Raw genomic sequence first — 21214 nt, forward strand, 5'->3', positions numbered from 1 at the left:
CGTCAACTAAGAAACAACATATTCAAAAAGTAAAAGTTGTCGAAATGAGAATGCTGAGGTGGATGTGTGGTGTAACGTCAAAGATAAATTAAGAAATGAACATATTCGCAGTAAGTTAGACATAACACTTGTAGAAGATAAGATAATAGAGGGGGCAGCTCATATGGTTTGGGCATATGCAACATAGGCCAAGTACTGACCTAAAATAACTTGAGTGATCTAATAGAAGGATTTATAGCCCTTGAAATTGTCGTAGTAAAATGCTCATAATCGTGTAAATTGCCGAAAATGATTCATGTAGCCGACCCCGCCTACTGAAACTTGAGGCTTGGTTTGTTGTTGTTGGGTAATGTTATTCATCTTCTTTATATGCAACAATATTGCTTAACATTTGAAGTTTGAAGTTTGAGGCGAACAATATAGGTTCTGAATGATAATGTTATGAAATTAAATAGTCGGCCCAATATTAACTTGTTGACTTCTGCCTTGAATGCAATAATTAATCATATTCATTGCAGGACAATGCTCAGAATTCATCAGTATTAGAGACTCTAAAATATCTCATATTGACTTAAAACATCACTTTTTCATATGATTCTTTACAGTAGGCTTCATTGAAATTAATATTTGATTATTGCTGAGAAGTAAGATTTGGTCAAATCCCAATTATTTGGTGGTATTAGTAAACCAGTCCAGGCACATGAGCATACTGAGATGCTTTTCCCACATAAAAAATTAGCCATACATTTTAGTGGTTTCTTCTGGGTTCAAGCTCTTCATGAATCTAGCGGTCACTGCATGTGGGAATCAAATAATTTTTTATTATAACTTTTTTTTTATGTTTTTATGAACTTTCATCAGTGTATTTTAAAGAGGAAACCAGATCCAGGATTGTTGGTGAAACTTTTTCTGAACAAACCTGCAAGAAATAAGAGCTTATCTATCAGATAAGTTATTACTTGTTGAAAGGAGATGATGACAGATGGAAAAAAATATTTTGAGGAATTATTGTCCTCTGCTGGGTGCGGATTATGATTTTTTTAAATGGAAGTTTTCCAAAAGAGGGAAGCATATGTACACTCATAGTACAGAAGCTTTTTGGACATGGATGCAGAAAGAATCCATTGCGGGAAATGATATAATCTCTGCTGGCAGGTCAAAGTGACATGAAAGTTATACTTTGACAATGGAAGCCATGGTTAAAATTTGTTTACGTACTGTAATCCTTATGAATGCACTTTCATTCAATTACTTTCTTCTGTTTTTTAAGATAATTTACATACACTGGTTCAGATTTGTGAAATTATATATATGTTTGTTTGGTCATTTTCTATTAAGTGAAAGTTTTAGCTACAAAAAGAATTCTGCTAAGTGAAAATTTGTGTTTATAATCTTTTTTGATAATAAAAGAAATGTGTTAAAGAGGAAATATTGTGTTTGTAAAATGAAATTCTCAACCTAGTCTATAATGTTCTGCAGGAATCATTAGCACAGTCTCATGGTTCACAATGTGGATTTTGCACTCCTGGTTTTATTATGTCCATGTATGCATTATCAAGGTCAAGCCAAACACCACCAAGTGAAGCGCAGATTGAAGAAAGCCTTGCCGGAAATTTGTGTCGGTGCACAGGTTATAGACCAATAGTTGATGCATTTCGCGTCTTTGCCAAAAGTGATGATTCTTTGTATATAGATGGATCTTCTCCAAGACCTCAAGAAGGTGATTCTGTTTGCCCTGCAACTGGTAAACCCTGTTCATGTGGATCAAAAAATTCAAGTGATGGAGATACTGTCAAACAAGCTATGGATTGTGCTCATAGGATTAAGCCAATCTTTTATAGTGAGACAGATGGAAGCATATACACTGAAAAAGAGCTTATTTTTCCTCCTGAACTATTATTGAGAAAATTGATTCCTTTGAATTTGAATGGATTTGGTGGGCTTAAGTGGTATAGACCCTTGAGACTTCAACATGTTTTAGCATTAAAAGGAAGATACCCAGATGCAAAGTTAGTGGTAGGTAACACTGAGGTAGGAATAGAAATGAGGTTAAAGAGGATCCAATATCGAGTTCTGATGTCTGTCATGCATGTACCTGAACTTAATATATTGATTGTCAAGGATGATGGCTTGGAGATAGGTTCGGCAGTAAGACTGTCAGAACTCCTGAAAGTTCTAAGGAAGGTTGTGGCAGAGCGTGCTAGTCATGAAACGTCATGTTGTAAGGCCCTTGTTGAACAGATAAAATGGTTTGCTGGGACGCAGATAAAAAATGTTGCATCTGTTGGTGGGAATATTTGTACTGCTAGTCCAATATCAGACCTGAATCCACTCTGGATGGCTGCAGGAGCAAAGTTTCAAATTATTGACTGCAAAGGGAACATTAGGACAACCCTAGCAGAAAATTTTTTCCTGGGCTATCGCAAAGTGGATCTGGCAAGTGATGAAATCTTAATGTCAATTTTTTTACCATGGAGTAGGCCCTTTGAGTATGTGAAAGAATTTAAGCAGGCCCACCGAAGGGATGATGATATTGCACTTGTAAATGGGGGCATGCGTGTTTATCTTGTGGAGAAGGGTGAAAAGTGGGTAGTTTCTGATGCATCAATTGTTTATGGTGGGGTTGCTCCAGTCTCTCTTTCTGCATCAAAAACAAACAAATTTCTTATTGGAAAGAATTGGAATCAGGGCCTATTGCAGGGTGCTTTGAAAATGTTAGAGGATGACATTTTGCTCAAGGACAACGCACCTGGTGGGATGGTGGAGTTTCGGAAATCTTTGACACTAAGCTTCTTCTTTAAGTTTTTCCTGTGGGTTTCTCATCAGATGGATCAGCAGAAATCCTTTGCAGACAGGATACCATCATCCCATATGTCAGCAGTACACAGTTTTTCTCGGCCACCAGTTATAGGAAGCCAAGACTATGAAATTAGGAAACATGGGACAGCTGTTGGGTTGCCTGAGGTTCATCTATCATCAAGACTTCAGGTAGCATACTGCTCGGAAAGAAATGTTTTATAGTTTTTACTTTCACATTAACAATTTTATCTTTACTGAGATAACAGATGTTGATCTTTGTTCTCCTTTTGGTATGTGTTATGCCAAAAAAAAAAAAACTATAATCTCTTTCCACAAGGTTACATTTTGCTGTGACCTAGCTCAAGCTTAAATCTCATATGAGGTTCATGGTTATATTGAATGCATGTGCTATATTGTTGCATCCGTACTGAAGGGTCGCTTCCTGATGCTGTCATCAATATCATAACTATTTCCAGGTTACAGGAGAGGCTGAGTACACTGACGACACGCCAATGCCTCCTAATGGTTTGCACGCTGCCTTAGTATTGAGTAGAAAACCTCATGCCCGCATACTTTCAATAGATGATTCAGGAGCAAAGAGTTCACCTGGTTTTGTTGGGATATTTCTTGCTAAAGACTTGCCAGGCAACAATAAAATTGGGCCAGTTATTACTGACGAGGAACTTTTTGCTTCAGAGTTTGTCACTTGTGTTGGTCAGGTTTAATGCTTTCCATATGATTTATTTAATCTGCCTAAATCTATTTTAGACTTAATTGGGAGTCCCATTGGAATTACACATATTTAATGGTTTAAATAGCACTTAAAAAAACATGAACCCACCTTCAAGAATGAGTCTGTTACTGAAAATGTGGTCATTACTACGTATGATATTAAAATTTTTTATCAATCTCCCTTCATGAAATTCCAAGAAAGACCTAAGTTCCCTACACATCCATCAAAATACATTCTTTTCAAATGCAATGACGATTGAAATACACTTGTGCCAGATGTTATTTCAATATATTTCAAATGCAATAACAATTGAAATAAACTCATATCAGGTGTTATTTTGAACATTTGATGCTGTCTTCTGTTTTCTGTTATTTTGTGTGCCTTGTTTATTCTTTGCAACCAAAAAATTGCGATGTCAAATGTTTTATTTCTTTGGATGTTGGAATCCTATCTCTCCTACCCCTATTGTTCCATGGGGTTATATGTAAATTTTTCATGCAGATTATAGGTGTTGTTGTAGCTGACACACATGAAAATGCAAAAGTAGCAGCAAGAAAGGTTAATGTCGAGTATGAAGAGCTCTCTCCCATCTTATCCATAGAGGATGCCATCAAATCTAGAAGTTTCCATCCTAATACTGAGAGGCTTTTGAGGAAAGGGGATGTGGATCAATGTTTTAAGTCAGGGCAATGCTACAAGATTGTAGAGGGGGAGGTTCAAGTAGGAGGTCAGGAACACTTCTACTTGGAGCCACATAGCAGTTTGGTATGGACAATGGATGGAGGTAACGAGGTTTATATGATTTCATCTACTCAAGTAAGTAATATTCCTTCTAAGTTTAAGCATCTTCATCAAGTTGTTCAAATAATTTCTTTGACCATGAATTCAGTGGTAGGATACAAACTCGATTCATAATAAAATTATTTAGACACAATTGTAACTTTTCTTTATCCCAATAGCTGTTTCCCGAAAGTTTGACAATTTTAAAATCACTCTTCTTAATATGCTTTTGTAGAAAATAAATTGATCTGAATATTTGGGTGGAAAATCTTGACAAACTAATGAAAAGAAGGAGAAAACTTAAAAACGATTTTCCTTGTTGGCAGCTGGGGCGGCTGCACTTGTGGGTGAGAAAAAATTTGCTCAAATGTGTGAATATCTTTTTTTCCTCTTAGATGTTGGTCATATTTGTTTTAGATCTTTGGTTTGTTGTTATTTTCTCATTGCAAAGGTTAAAGTAAATGAAGATGACTAATAAAACTAAGAAACTTTCATAAAACTAGGCATCATCCACCACATGATGCAGCTAGAATATCCAGTAGGATGGGGAAAGAGTGCCCAACTAACACACCATATCAATCATTGGGCTGGTTTCGCAAAACCCCTTTTACTGAGGGTTGATTGGAAATATTTCCCCTAAACTGAGAATCACCATGGAACCCTCTCAAACTATTTACAACAGTGAGTAACCTCCCTTGCTGTTAGAATTTTCAGATGAAATTAAGTGACACTGAATGCGTGTGCTGTTTGAATATCATAAGTACACGTGTTAATTTGGGTTGACTAGCATTACCTTTTAGTTGGGGAAAGAAAGGAGAGAATAGTGAAGACACGTTTGTCGTTCTTGGGTGACTAATGATTTGCAAACTCTAAAGACAATTCTTGGTAAGTTATAGGTGTAATGCTTGATAAAAATATAAGCATCATCATCCACACCACCATACACAATGATTTAGACATTGGTCTTCAATTACGAGTTACGACTTGATATCATACAAAATTCTAATGATGCATTGACAGGAGGTGGGATGGTGACTATAATAGATAGTTTGAAGAGGTTATGCAGTAAACATTTTAGCTCGAGAGAGTATTTTGTGAAAGATTTCCAAAGCAGTTATCTGCTTTTATTTATTTATTTTGAGAAGAAAAGAAAATTTTATTAAATAAAGAGAGAATATAAAAAGCACGAGAGTAGAAGTCAACGCACGAGCATAAACACACAAAAGAACACAGCAAAATTTGTAGCATAATCAACATGACAAAGCATGCCAGTTTCTTTGAAATTATGAAAAAATGGAACTCCTGGAAAAGAACCTGCCACTAAAGCCCAAAGAGAGGCATAGAAGACCACCCTCTCCCAAAGCAAACACTGCTGTGAAATTTTGGCCCTAGATAATTCTTGAACTCCTCTCTAACCAAATGTACCACACCATGGCCATTAAAGCACAACTGCACCAAATTCTAGCATCTTTCCTTTGCCAAAGCCTCAAAATCTAATAAGAAACATATCTTTGAAAGCATTCAGGTTAAGCTAAAATTCTTCCTACAATTTTAAATAAATCATTCCATAGTCTCCAAGTAAAAGAACAATGCTTCTATCCCAGTAAAATAAAATTTCCAAGTAAAAGAACAATGCAGAAAAAAGTGGGCAGCTGTCTGACCACTCTGCTTGCACAGCACAAAAAGATTAGGTAAAATAAAGTCTTATTAGTCCTTCTTTGCAAACTGTCATTAGTATTGTTTTGTTCAAATCATGCACCAAACAAAAGTAGTAACCTTAAAAAGAAGGCTTAGCCTTCCAAGTAAAATTATTTAAGAGGAAATTATGATTAGTTGGGGACTTAACAAGGATAAGTTGTCCCTCCCTTATCTTATCTTCTTTAGGAGCTACACCTAAGTTACCGTGAATATGTTCATTCCTTAATTTATCTTTTAGTGTTGTACCACTCATCCATCTAAGCATTCTCATCTCGGCAACTTACTCTTTGGATATTCTGTTTCTTTGTCGCCCAACATTCTCACCCATATAGCATAGTTGGTCTTATAGCTGTCCTATAAAACTTCCCTTTTAATTTTAAGGGTATTTTACGATTACAAAGCACACTTGAAGCACTTCTCCATTTTACTCAACCAGCTTTAACTCTATGCATTACATCATCTTCAATTTCTCCTTTAGCTTGAATAATAGATCCAAGGTATCGAAATCTACAAGTGCTATTTATTTCTTCATCATCAAGTTTAAATTTATCTCTAATATTCCTCCTATCATTACTAAAATTACATTTCATATATTCTATCTTATTTCTACTTATCCTAAAGTCTCTAGATTCCAGAGCTTCTCTCCATAATTCTAACTTAGCTTCTACTTTGTCCTTAGCTTCATCAATCAATACAGTATCATCTGCAAACAACATACACCATGAAACCTTATTTTGAATGCTCTTAGTCAGTTTGTCCATTGCAAAGGGCATATCCTTTGCTTACACATTGGTGCAGCGGTGCAGGACGTCATGTGTGGATTGAGGATAGACTTGTGGGAGATCTCAGTCAAAGAAATGAGAGTAGGATAAATTTGAGATGTGCATTTTCAGGTATTCCCTCTACCTTAGCATCCGAACCAATCCTTTGGAGCCCATATTTTACCCTTAGTCGCCTAATGCCAAAGGAATTCAACCTCTAAATGAAAATGACACTACAAATTTCTGCCTAAAGAGGTGTTTTTAAAGACTAATTTCCCTTCTTAGGCCTCCTCTGGATCTAGGTTTCTTCCCTTGTCTAAGCTCACTAAATAATCCTTTCTTTCCAATGCTTTTATTTATGTTTCCTTTTGAAAAGTAAACATTTAGGAATTTGTTTGCAAGTAGGATTTAATTTCTTTCATTCCGAGCAATTATTCCATCTTATGGACATGCATGCATGCATGTCTACCAGTTCTAGTCAAGGTTGTAAACAATGGACCGGTGAATGTAACATTTTTTCATTACAGTCATAATTCTAGTCAAGATTGTAAACAATGGACTGGTGAAAGTATCATTTTTTCATTAGTCATAAGTATTGGTACTAGGGTCACATTATGTTTGGCTTTAAAATTTTAAAATATAAATTAATATCAATTTTTTAAGAAACAATTTTTGACTAGTACAATATGAAAATGCTACTATACTGGTTTATTGCCAAAATAGTATTTACAACCTCAGTATGAATTGAATGAGGTTGTTTTAAATTGAAACTTGGGTTTAGGGAATACCCTCGTGCTTGACTTTTTCTTGAACTCTTAAGAAATATCAATTTCAATGCCTGTTGTTGGCCCTAAAATGCCCCCCCCCCCCCCAGGGGGGTGGGGGTGGGGCACCAAGCCTACAAACAAGAGAGGCGCACATAAATTTATAGTGGTTTGGTCAACTGTGACCTGCATCCGCTCCCCCAAGCAACTTGCTTGAAATTTCACTATTAAGAAATAGTACAAGACTTGTGCTAGGAAGCACGCAGACAACTTGTCAACACTTTGGGTAAATCCCTTGGGCTAGAAACTCACCAACAAAATCAAGTCATGCTAGAAAGCGCTTGGACAAAATGTCCAAACCACCTCCGGATTCATGACCGTTGCAGCTAGAAAGCCCTCACTTAATCATGCTAAAGAGCACTAGGGCAACCTGTCATAAATGATAAATCTCGATTAGAAACCCAAATTGGATCACAAGATCCTTTACAATAGAGTTGCAATGAATACAAAAGCATACAACACAAAATTACTTCTCAACAAGATGATAAATTAAAGCACAAGAACAAGGAAGAGCTTCCCAGGTTCTCTGGAAGTCAACTCAATTCAGCTATTGTTCTTTCCTCACCCCATCAAGTGTAGTCTCAATGAAGGAAGCTCTTGGGTTTTAATGCAGCTCTAATTTTCTTTTCCTTTCTCGCAAGATATCTCTGTTTTCAGCTCTCTCTGTGAGTAGTACAGCAGCTCTCTCTAATATCAGAATGTATCTTTTTGAGCTTACCTCTTTTGATGCACAACCTACATAGTTATAAACAACACAAGGAAAGAATTGCTTCCAACCACAAAAGAGTTAATGTCCAGCTGCCAACAACTAGAGTAAGGCATTTAAATTCAAATATAAGCATTGGAAACTCAAAGGGCGGCATAAGTCAAGAGAAAAATTATTTCTAAGGGCCAACAACCATATTTGATGCATAATACAATTTATATTCAAATTTGTAGCTTATGGGAGCACAAAGGACAGAAAATACTGCTGGGATGGCAGGGGGAAAACAATTCCAAGAAGATTAGTTCCAAGACAACATTAAACACTAAGGACCATGAAGCTTCTTATGCATGCCTACTATGAAGCTTTTTATGCTGCTTCTTATGCATACTTCTTGTGGAGCTTCTCATACATGCTTCTTATTGACAAAAGACGCATCTCAAAATACTTTTCATGCAAGCTTGATTTCTTAAGAAAATGATGCAACTAAAACATACAAACTCAATCCTTAGATTTATGTTTATAAGATAAATGATCCTTACATGCAAACTCAATTCAAATGCACTCAGAAGATAAACTGCAATCTGAAGTTTTGGAATAAAAATTTTTTTTGAAAGCACAAGTTCACAATATATTTCAATATTAAAACTAGTGTTTTGGAACTCATTAAAATAAAGTTTTGGAAAAAAAAAATATTTGAAAGCACAAGTTCACAAGATATTTCTCTATTAAAACTGGTGTTTTGGAACCCATTGAAACAAACTCATAAGCACACAAGGTACTTCAACACCTGTGAAACCGGTTTGGATTGGGGAGTGTGTGGAGAATGTAAGTCAGGAAACGTCTGATAAAATTGGAATGATATGGCTAGATTCAAATCATCTTATTATTTGCAATGAAATTGGTTGGCTGGGATTAGGCTTAACTAATTTATGATCCACAATTTATTTTGATATTTGGAGAATTTTTAGCAACCCATGACATGTGATTGATTGGCATGTGCATTGACTTGGCATACTATTTATGTTGCTTACCTGACCTAAATTAGGTTGGCTTAAATGGAGAAACTCATCTAACATGTTATGTGACCATCATATACCTCGAAAATTAAGTATAAGAACACCTCAAGTTATGTGTGTGTTAGGATGTGATGAAAAGTAAATGTAATTGTCATGAAACTGTTTTGAAGGATAAAAAATAAAATTTAAACAATAAAGTAAGAAATGAACATATATATTGTTAGGAGTGCTGCACATTTAAGATGTTTTGTATGCTGGCAAGTGCTATGTAGATTCAATTGTGTGCCGATGAGAAAGGTGTTTTGATTGAGGTTAGAGGCAGTAGGGAGTCAGGGGCAAATAGAAATAGATGGATTGAGACAGTATAGGATTTGAAGGTCCTCCTGATTTTGGATGATGTTGCCTTTGATCAAGCATAATAGCAAAAATTATTTATATGGCTGACTGCTTATGATGAGACTTGGGGCTTTGGTTTTGTTCATATTCATTTTTCTTCTTTTCTGCATATATGAATCCAATGCATGCATGGAGACTGAAGATCATGCATTGTTGGTTTTCTGCCTGTGGACGTGTTTCAGTTTAGTTTTATTTCAGTTGCAGAACTTTGTTTGTGATATTGTGTTTACCGCTTCTACTTATTTCGTCATTTCATCTGTGTGCAACTCTGTAGTTTTTCATTAGTTCTTGCTTGTGTATATAGCTGATTTTCATGAGTACTTGTTTCCATGTGTTCTCCACATATTATTGTCATTCATGACTATGAGTAGATAATTAGTCATTGATGTCAACACAATTTTACTCTAATGATCATCTTATTTCATTCTGTTCTGGGAAGTATTATTTTCCCTCTATTTCCTTTTTTTTTTCCTCCCTGCTGAGCATAAATTTAACACACTTCCTCTTCGCATGCAGTCCCCTCAAAAACACCAAAAGTATGTTGCTCATGTCCTTGATCTTCCCATGTCAAAAGTAGTTTGCAAAACCAAGCGAATTGGTGGGGGATTTGGTGGTAAAGAGACACGATCAGCTATGTTTGCTGCTGCAGCATCTGTTCCATCATATCTGTTGAATCGGCCTGTGAAGATCACATTAGACAGGGACGCAGACATGATGATATCTGGACAGCGCCATAGTTTTCTTGGAAAGTATAAGGTGCTAATTTTGTATTAGAATTTGGATTTTAGTGCTCAAATCATGCTCTGCCACTTTTGGATTGAAATTTTATATCACCAACATCAATTGTCAACCTACAGGATTGCTTATACAGGCAAAAAATTTTAAATTTTATTTTAGTTTAATTGATCCTCTGTGCTTAAAGGAAAACAAGCAGGATACTGATACTATGCTTCTTCATGCCCCATATTAGTTTTCCTTTGTTGTATATATATACACAATACTAGACACCAGCCTACAAAGCATTTCCATGGTGTAGGCAAAAGTCTCAATCCTGTTCTAGTCTTATATCCATTTAAATTGGAAAGAAGAATCTGGTGGAAAGAATTAGTGAAGAAGCTTATTCCTCTGCTCAAAGTTGAAGCCAAGCAGAGGGTTAAAATTAGATATGTCCTGGATGCCACTTTTACTGCTATTGCATTCTTCAGGAGGTTGATGTTGGGTTACTGTTTAAATATTGGAACAAATTTAATTGATCCAGGTTGGATTTACAAATGAAGGAAAGGTGCTGGCATTGGATCTTGAAATTTACAATAATGCTGGCAATTCTCTAGACCTGTCGCTCGCTATCCTTGAACGTGCAATGTTTCATTCAGATAATGTTTATGAGATACTACATGTCCGGATTAGGGGAAGGGTTTGCTTCACTAATTTACCTAGTAACACTGCATTTCGAGGATTTGGTGGTCCTCAAGGTATGCTTATTGCTGAAAACTGGATTCAAAGAATTGCCATTGAGCTCAAGAAAAGCCCTGAAGAGATACGGGTTAGTTATATACTCTTTGATATGTCGTTACTGTTGTGTCTGTATCATATTTTTGTTGGACATGTTAATGTTTTGTTTTTATGTTTTATTTTTGTTTTGTTTTGTCTTTTTTTTTTCCTTTTGTTTTGTTTTGTCTCTTTATTTATTTATTTATTTTTATTTTTTCAAATTGATGTCAGCGGCTGTAAGAGGGGGCAGGCTAGACCTAGAGGTAGTTAATTTGATAAGGAAGTGTTTAACAGCAATCTGACATATAGGATGTTGCCCTAGATAAGTAGAACTGCAAAAAGGGTTTTATGCTTCTAACCCGATGTAGTGGGAGTTGTGGGACTTAAGTTGTTGTTTCATCATCTGTTAATTGCCTGTTTTTGAATTTTTTTTTTTTGTTCAGGAAATTAATTTCCAAAATGAAGGCTCAGTTTTACATTATGGTCAACAACTTCAACACTGTACACTGGGTCGGCTCTGGAGTGAACTGAAGACGTCTTGTGATTTTTTGAAGGCACGTGATGACATCGACCATTTTAATCTTCACAATCGATGGAAGAAGCGTGGGATTGCTATGGTTCCAACGAAATTTGGGATCTCATTTACATTAAAGCTCATGAACCAGGTACTACTTGAAAGTGAGTTGGTAAAATTAGCTCAGCTCTACAGTTACTATTAGTGTTTTGTTATGATTAGAGAATATAAAATGATAAAGTTTTATCAGACACCGCTTTAGGATCATCACATTGACTCCAAAAACTGAAGTATTTAAGGGGAAAGGCTCTGCCAAATCTGCCTGAGAGAAGTGAGTGCGATTTACAGTAAGCAACAATTCTAAACCAAAATCTGAATTTCTCATCACTTAATTAAACTCCTGTAGCCTCGCTGTATGATAAAAATTAGTGAGGAGTGTGTTCTATCTTTCTTTTTATTCATTTTTGGGGATTGGTTTCAAGGTAAGGTATTCCTAGTCTGATATTTTATTGGTATGATCTATTCTTACATTTTAAAAATCTGTTGTTTATGAATTCAAATGAATATGCAGTTAGTCTTATTAAGAATCACAATCTTGTTTTACCTAGTTATGGCAAATAGCTTAGGTTCTTAGCATGTTTAATGTTGTCATTATATATATATATATATATGAAAATAAATTCATTAGAAATAGAAAGAATATACAGTCAAGAGATAAGACATCTCCTTAACGAAATATAGGAATCCCCAGAAAAACAAAATAAATAAATAAAATAAAAGAAAACACAAAAAATTAAAAGACAGCAAACTAAAATCAGCATGCCCTTAGAAGCGTCTTCCAATCACGCTGAACATCTGAAAAACACATCCCCTTAAAATTTCCGTTGCCCACACCCCAAAGAAGCCATAAAAAGCACCATTTCCCACAACAACCAATATTGTCAGTTAACCCCGAATCTGCACCATTCACTTTATACATGCCCAAATGCAGTAGGGAACATAGGGGAATGCATGTGGTTTCTATGTGCATCTTCTACTTTAGAATATGAGGACATTTCCTGGTCTCAACAGTTATAGTCAAATTTGATTCTCCATAGACCACTGATATATACATTTACGTACGTCCAAATTTGAGGGGGTTAATTGCTAAATTAGCTATAGAAATTTTGCTTTTGCTATGCATACCTGAACAAGAGGTTTTGGATTTTTCATTGGGAGTGATGTTTTACGTGCTATAGGCCAACCTTCTAGATGTGAAATAATGAATTTAACTTTTTAATGGTTCCTTAGCCTTTTAGTTTACATAAGCCACTCATAAGTTCTACTCATCTTGTACAGTGAGGTGGTAATACTCTTGGCTTTTTGTGAAAGGCATTTATTTGTTCTTATCTATTGCTTCAGAGTGGTCTATTCTTCTCTAGATGTAGAAATAGCTTGATCGTTGATGGCTGAGGACACTAAAAAGAGAACTGATGTAGAAATCCTGCATCGGCATAATAATTTTGCACAATATGTGATTTTAGTATTCCATTTTTTGTTGTGCATTACTTAATGATGATGCATTTTATTACATCCTTGCTCTTTTAGAAATAGAGATTTCTATACCAGTATTTTTTGGTTACTTTTTAATATTTGTCTTGGGTTTTGTATTTAATTAGAGAAATATTTGCCACCTTGCTCGTCTACTAGTGAATTTTGGATATGATTCAACTTTTTTAAAAAAATGTTTTTACCTTTTCTTCTCTTCTTTATTACAATCTTGAATGTGTTTATTTTGTTGATGCTGTAGGCAGGTGCCCTTGTTCAAGTCTATACAGACGGGACTGTTTTAGTTACACATGGGGGTGTTGAGATGGGGCAAGGTCTACATACAAAAGTCGCTCAGATTGCTGCCTCTTCCTTCAATATTCCTCTCAGTTCTGTATTTGTATCAGAGACTAGTACAGACAAGGTAATAAGAAGATACCAAATAATATGATTTTCAATGAAAAATTTATATCAACTGATGGCATAAATCTCACATGAACTGTCCTGTTAAACATAGAAAAGTAGCATGTAATGGCTGGAGGGCATGGTATTGACTTAACCCTGTCTATCCTGGAGAATGGGCTAAACTGAGAGATGGAGGATAATTAACTGGTGGATGAGGCTCCTGGGGTTGAACCCTTTCTAGTGAGTGCAGTTTGAAATACTGATTAATTTTAGACAAGTTCTGCAGCTCTTATGTGCAATGGGAGAGAAGCGACATTGTTAAATTGATGTCTTATTGGTACTTGAATCTGTACCAATAAAATTTTGTGCTTGCTGCAGGAGTACTGCCAATGAATGATGGATGACTTTACAGGACCCAGTAGAACCCTATGACTGGTTTCGCAATAACAATCTTAATATTTTTAGGAGAGGATCTGACTTACTCCTATCAACTGGAGCTTTATGTTCTTTCTGCCATAGAATATATATTGTAGTATATTTTTTCAGAAATTATGGAATTGAATTATTCTTTTAAATTAATTGGCAATGTCTATCTTTCTGTTTAATTTTTGAGTATCCTTTTGTGGATAGTCAGTGAGTTTCTTCAGGTTCCTTCTGATGTATTGCTGTACTTTTATTTGATGCCAAATCAGGTTCCTAATGCTTCACCCACAGCAGCTTCTGCTAGTTCTGATATGTATGGAGCTGCTGTTTTAGATGCTTGTGAGCAAATAAAAGCACGGATGGAACCTATTGCCTCAAAATGCAATTTTAGGTCCTTCGCAGAGGTATTTGTTTCTCTATAATTTTTAAATACAAAAACTTCATTTATTTTTCACTTGAGACAATAGGAATCGGAACAAAATTGTAATATTTAAAATGCGTGTTATATTCTATGTAAATCCCATTGTTTGGCTGTGTTAGTCACACATATGATTTGTAATGATGTGGTACTAATTGTTAAGGCTTGATAGACATTGTTGGTCCACAAACTAATAGCTTAAGATTTTAGGTAAAGTGATAATCTAATATGGTATCAGAGCTTGTCACCAGGGGTTCTTGGGTTATAGTCTCGTTGCCTGTGTTTATTTTGTGTAGTTTAAAATTATTGAATTCCTTGTAATGGGTGTCATTTATTGTATGTGTAACTTCTCACATGCTGTTGGGCTGCACATGTGGTGGAGTATTAAGGCTTGATATACATTGTTGGCACACAACCTAATAGCTTAAGCTTTTAGATAAAGTGGTATTCTAACGCTAATTATGTAATTCCAAGAGATGGGTAGAATTGTATGTTGTCATGAAGAATGGCAGTGGTCTGTGTACATTTCAAAAACAAAAAAAAAAGAGCTTATGGCTGGATAAGTTCTTGAAGTTAAAAAAAAAAAAACTTGCTTAGTCTCTCTCTCTCTCTCTCTCTCTCTCTCTGGATGAGAAAAGAAGAATTTCATCAGGAAAGAGCAAATGTACAATAAGTAGAAGAGCTCCTCCTATGAAAAAAAAATTAAAAAAAATTAAAAAAAATTAAAAAAGGACAATGCTTAACAATCACACTTTTTGAAAGCAACTAGTGGCAAAAGACTAAAGTGTGGCCAACTAGTGAATCATATTCCTTTACAAATAAGAAGTCAATTGTTTTAACCAGTAAAATGCGAGCATTCTGTTCCATCCCAGTTCCTCACAGCACATTAAGAACTGCACATCCTCACAATGCAGAGGCATCCTTATTCCTACCAAACCCTGCAAAAGGATAAGACTGCAAATCCTCCACCGAATCTGGACAAATCCAGTGTTCTCCAAATAAACCAAAAATCATATTCCAAATTCTCAAAGCAAAAGCATAACGCAAAAAAGAGTGAGGAACTGTTTCTGAACTATCAGCACATGAGGAACACACATATGGAGATATAATGCCTAGAAGATCTCCTTCTTTGCAGTAGATTGTCAGTGTCAACTCTATTAAAGAACAACCAACCAAATAAAAGCCTTAATTTTGGTGGGAACTTTGGCTTTTCAAATACTTCTATGGAGCAGGAAAGACAGATTAGGTCTAATCAAATGGTCAAAAAATACTTGCAAGAATAAACCCATGACACACTGTCCCTTCTATTCAAACAAAAGCCTCCAACACCACCAACAAATAAGAAAGCTCCTCTGCTTCCCTATCACAAAATATACGGAAATGGAATCCCACCATTAGTGAAGCTAAACATAGAGCTTTCAATAATTTATATGCTAGACTAGATAAAAAAAGGAAGGCTAAAGAGACATATAAACTTGCTAGAATTAGAGAAAGAAAGTGCAAAGATTTAGGCAATGTAAGATGTATATAGGATGAGAATGATAATGTCTTGATAAAGAAGAAGATGTAAAAGAGAGGTGGTGAAGATACTTTAATAAACTATTTAATGAAAACCAAATTGAAGGCTTGAACTTAGAAGTGACAAATGAGCAAAAGACTAAATATATGAGATTTGTTTGCATAATTAGTGTCACTGAAGTTAAGATGACTTTAAAAAAATGAAAATGGGAAATCTATAAGATTGGATAATATCCCGATTGAAGTTTGGAAATACGGGATAATGGAAGTATATGGTTTGGGCATTTGAGATGCAGGCCAAGTAGGGCACTAGTGAGGAGTCAGCTAGTTATAGTTACTAGTAGTAGAAGAGGTAGTGCTAGACCTAAAATAACATGGAATGTGATAGTGAGGAAGGATTTAATAGCTGTAACATCAGCCAAGGAAAATGCCCTTGATCATGTGAATTGGTAGAAAAAGATTCATGTAGCTAACCCCACTTAGTGAAGACTTAGTCGTTCTCTTTGCACGCATGGCTCACATGTGTTTTAATCCACTGTCAAAGCTGATGAATGCAATGTGGCCTATTCATCCTATATATTTTTGAACATATAGGCTAAGTGTAGAATTTAGAGAACTTCTATCATAAATTGCTTCATTTCTTTAAGTGTGTGTGTGTGTGTGCATAAGAGAGAGAGAGAGAGAGAGAGGGAGAAAGCAATGATATTGCCACATTGTCATAGCCTTATAGCAGTGCAGTTTATTATGATTTGGGATAACAGAGATGATGATTTGCTCATGTTAAAGCTTGATATAAGTTGTTGGCCCACAATATATAACTCAAGCATTTAGGGAAATTGGTAATCTAACATGGTATCAGAGCTTGTTACCAGAAGGTTTTGTTTCTAGTCGCATTGCTTGCGTTTATTATGTGGCGTTTAAAAATTATTGTACCCCTATAATGGGTCTTATTTATCTTCCCAAGTGCTGTTGGGCTGCACGTGCGGGGGAGTGTTAAGGCTTGATACACATTGTTGGCCCAAAAATAACTTTAGCTTTTAGGTAAAGTGGTAATCTAACTGCTCACAAGATCTAATCTTCACGTGACATAGACATGACACAAAACCGATACATTGTACGGAATTTTAAAAAAAGGAATCATATGATATAGTGGGGACACATCAATTGACGCTTTTTGATTGCAAATAAATTTTTAAGAAAGAGAATAGAGAAAACTACAATTTAGGAGAGGACAAGAAATCCTCAAAGCAGAAAAAACAAAAAAAAATAAGAAAACTAGAAAGATAATAAAAAAAAAAAAGCAAAACGGAACTATCGAACCCTAATTAATAAAACCCCAATTAATTGAGCTTTGAAGCTTTGCTCATTCATTCTAACCTTTATTCACTTTTCTTTTAGCTCCATTCAATCAAACTTCATTCCTGCCAATATCCTCATCACTATTCTTTTCAATGGGAGTAGGAAGAATCCCACCCTTCCACTTATATTACCAAACAAGATTTCACCCGATCCCCCCTCCTCAAAAATAGATACATTATCTAAACCTACAAGCAAAGAAGGTTTTCCTTTTGATAAAGGACATACTAAGGCAAATTTAGTACTAGCTTTTTCCTTTTAGGCTTAAAATATTGTGATAAGGTAAATTGCAATGAATTATTTTCTTTCTATAGAAAAAGAATATTGAATTAGAAAGGAGAAACAAATACAATAAAGGAGAACAAGAAGTCCTCGCTCATGAAAACAAAGAAATGCAAAAACAACATCAATTTAATAAAATCACCTAGTCTCTGTTGACATCTTGACAAGAGCATCCCTTAAATCATCTTGCACTATAAGCCCAAAGAGAAGCCAAATTTACAATGAATTATTGGCATTATTAATATACATTCTGCAAACAAATTTCAGCGCCATTCATTGCCTGCATTTATATTTCATAATTTAATACTACACATTTATAAAAGTACCACCATATTTATAATATAATCATATAAGTATCAATAATGATAGAAAAAATGCATAATAAACAAAAAACAACTGGCAACTAGCAATGAGGAGCATGAAGAACATTGGTCCAAGAACAAGTAGTAGTCAAGCAAAAAATTTCAAGAAACAACACAAAAGACATGTCAGGCCATCTCAGGAAGCATTAGGGCTGTTTCCAAAAACGTGTTGGGTTGTGTTAGGAAGTGTCTGTGGCGTGTCAGAAAATTTAATTTGTTAAATTTAATTCCTGAGAGATGTCGGACAAGTGCAGGCCATGTTGGATGAGGTTCTTGGAGTGTCAGTGCTTCCTAAGATCTAATTATTGCCTCTGTGTGTGTATGCATGGGTGTGCATGCATGCGCATGAGATCAACTCAAGATATTAACTCTTTGAGCTCTTGATGGATCACTTGGGACTAATGGATGAGGATACACCTTTAAATAAGACAGGATGATCATCAAAACATATTTTGTAAACTAAAAAAATATTTATAAAAACTGTTTAACTAAGGAAAATAATAATTTAGACAGAATTTCCTAAAAGAAACATTTGGGCATAATGTCACTATAATATGATTAGTTTTTCAAGTAGAAGGTGGACAAAATTCAGTCTGATATTTAGTGTTGTTTTAGTGCAAGGTAAAGGTGTATTGCTTGGCATGTTACCTTCTCTTAATTCTGATTTCTCATATTTATTTTAAAAGAGTCTTCAGTTATTATGAAAAATGTTGTATGGACTATGGAAGAATCCTAATGATTGAGAGTGATGTGCTTGGTTTCAATCATTACCAGCTGGTGAGTGCTTGTTATGTGGAGCGTATTGACCTTTCTGCTCATGGATTTTACATTACACCCGATATTGGCTTCGACTGGAAGACTGGTAAAGGGAACCCATTTAGATACTTCACCTATGGAGCTGCATTTGCTGAAGTTGAAATTGACACATTGACTGGAGATTTCCACACAAGGACAGCGAATGTTTTCCTGGATCTTGGATATTCTCTTAATCCAGCCATTGATGTTGGACAGGTTTCTGCCCTCCTCTTTTGCTAATTTCTCATCTTTCCCTTTTCCTCATCATTTTCAGCTTTGTTAAACTTGTTGAGCTATAAGTATAGAAAAATAAGATTTTTAATAAAAATTCAAAAATTCTATTATACTCAAATCTAAAAGGTATTGTGATAACTGATACCACTTAGCTTGTAATTAAGGATTTACAGAGATTACAAACAAAATCTTTGTACTGATTAGAATAGCAGCTCTTACTTGTCCCTTTGGAATCCAAAATACAATAGAAATTGTGTGCATTCAGGTAATACAGGAGTATGTTTAAACATATACTCAAATCTGAAAGGCATTAATGAGAAACTTGCCCATAAATGGGCGGAGACACCTGTTCATTCACAATTGTTTCACAAGAATGGATTCATTTCCTCCAGATGATTCATGTGTTGTTTAAGTTCAATTGGCATGTAAAGAAAGTAGATTTTTTCTTACTCCAGTTTTAATGAACTCCCTAATCTCAGTATAAATATGTGTGGGAACATCTTTGTTTGTTTGGGTTCTAAATTGATTTTTTTTTTTAACTCTTTTATTTTCGATTGAAAATTGTTGCACTTTAACTTCTAAGAATATTTGGTTTCTGATGTGCATGAGTTGAGTTGCCTCTTCTTATTGGCTATTAGATTTTGGATTCAAGTTTAAATCAGAGGATGCAAATGCCTGCATTTTGTGTTGATGTTCTCCATGCATTGTTTTGTGCTGCTACCGAAGAATTATGGATTCAATATCTTTGTTGCATTATTCAATTGAGCCCCAAATTAATAAATTTTTTGTTCATACTGAATTTTTTTTGCTTCCGGTTGTGAAAATGATACAATTTGCTGCTTTATTTTCATCAAAGATAATGCCAAAAAAAAATGTGGATTTTATCCATTAAATTCCATATCATACAATGCAGGGTGCATGGTGGAAATAGACAATAATAATGGCACCTAGATAACAATAATTAATAACCAGTATTGCCACTAACAAGGCAAAGAGTGGACTGACCTCTAGTGATTGACCAATAGAGATTATTAATTAAGCACTCCATCGTATCATATTCAAGGGAAACTGTTCGACATAACTGTAATAAAGACTTCATATGTAAAGAACTATCAATGGACTCAATACCTGTTAATGCTTGTGCTTTGCTTTTGCATGTTGCTAAAATGTGATAAACTCTTGTTATTGGTTTGCACATGGTCACTGGCCTTCACCTAACAGAATTAGATTAGCGATTTTGTATTTCTTAACATATTTAAGGTCTATATAGTTTGCATAAATCCTGTTAATTTTTTATATCTCATAAATATTTACGTCATTTAGAATCATAAGCAAGGGTAGTAGACTCTGTTATCTTGTAGACTTTGGAACCTATGCCTGATCTTCAGTCTAACTAGAAATCTCTTTTTCAGGATAGTTGTTCCAATAAATGTAGTTCTTTTTTTGTTATTGTCGGTGGATTACTTTTTATATCATTTTCTCTCAACGCTTTAATTTGATGTTTATGCAACTATTCTAAAATTTTTCCTTCTTCTTCTTCTCTCTTTCTCTCTCTCTCTCTCTCTCTCTCTCTCTCTCTCTCTCTCTCTCGCTCTCCTCTTCTTGTGCATGAATGTCATACTCTACACTCCAGACACAAGCCTTTCTTTATTATTGTTACCTCATGGGAAATTGCACCTTTGGAAGAATTTATCTCTAATCTAATGGAAATGCAGATTGAAGGAGCATTTATTCAAGGTTTGGGCTGGGTGGCCTTGGAAGAATTAAAATGGGGCGATGCAACTCATAAGTGGATTCCACCTGGTTGCCTGTACACATGTGGACCCGGAAGTTACAAAATTCCTTCTATCAATGATGTTCCCTTCAAATTCAGCATTTCACTTCTGAAGGTAACACCTTACTTCCAATTTGCACACCATGGAAAATTATGGTATTTTAGATAAAAATCTGAAACAAGTGGAGCTGTTGGAGATGGATTCATCAGTCCAATTTCCCAAGACATAAAATTAGAACATAAGAAATTGGATAAAGCCAAAAATATAAATAGCTGTTATGTGATTATCAATAAAGTATTAGCTAATAGGCTGAGTCCAATGCTACAGCTCATAGCGTATTTGTGTGTGCATGTCAACCATTTTTTTTTTGGGGGGGGGGGGGGGGGAAGGTATATTGGATG

At 35.2% G+C, this 21214-nt stretch overlaps 1 protein-coding gene across 1 annotated transcript in view; it reads left to right on the top strand.

Annotated features, from left to right (window-relative positions):
* Positions 1-21214, top strand: part of LOC131147922 (xanthine dehydrogenase 1-like) — a 44584-nt gene that overhangs the window by 12464 nt on the left and 10906 nt on the right. The window contains exons 4-13 of the mRNA XM_058097578.1: positions 1480-2988; positions 3276-3518; positions 4034-4348; positions 10230-10469; positions 10972-11256; positions 11648-11869; positions 13508-13669; positions 14343-14477; positions 18784-19020; positions 20754-20927. Coding sequence (XP_057953561.1) covers positions 1480-2988; positions 3276-3518; positions 4034-4348; positions 10230-10469; positions 10972-11256; positions 11648-11869; positions 13508-13669; positions 14343-14477; positions 18784-19020; positions 20754-20927 — 3522 coding nt within the window. The remainder of the gene's footprint in view (positions 1-1479; positions 2989-3275; positions 3519-4033; positions 4349-10229; positions 10470-10971; positions 11257-11647; positions 11870-13507; positions 13670-14342; positions 14478-18783; positions 19021-20753; positions 20928-21214) is intronic.

This window comes from Malania oleifera, chromosome 2, assembly GCF_029873635.1.
Source record: "Malania oleifera isolate guangnan ecotype guangnan chromosome 2, ASM2987363v1, whole genome shotgun sequence".
NCBI lineage: Eukaryota > Viridiplantae > Streptophyta > Magnoliopsida > Santalales > Ximeniaceae > Malania > Malania oleifera.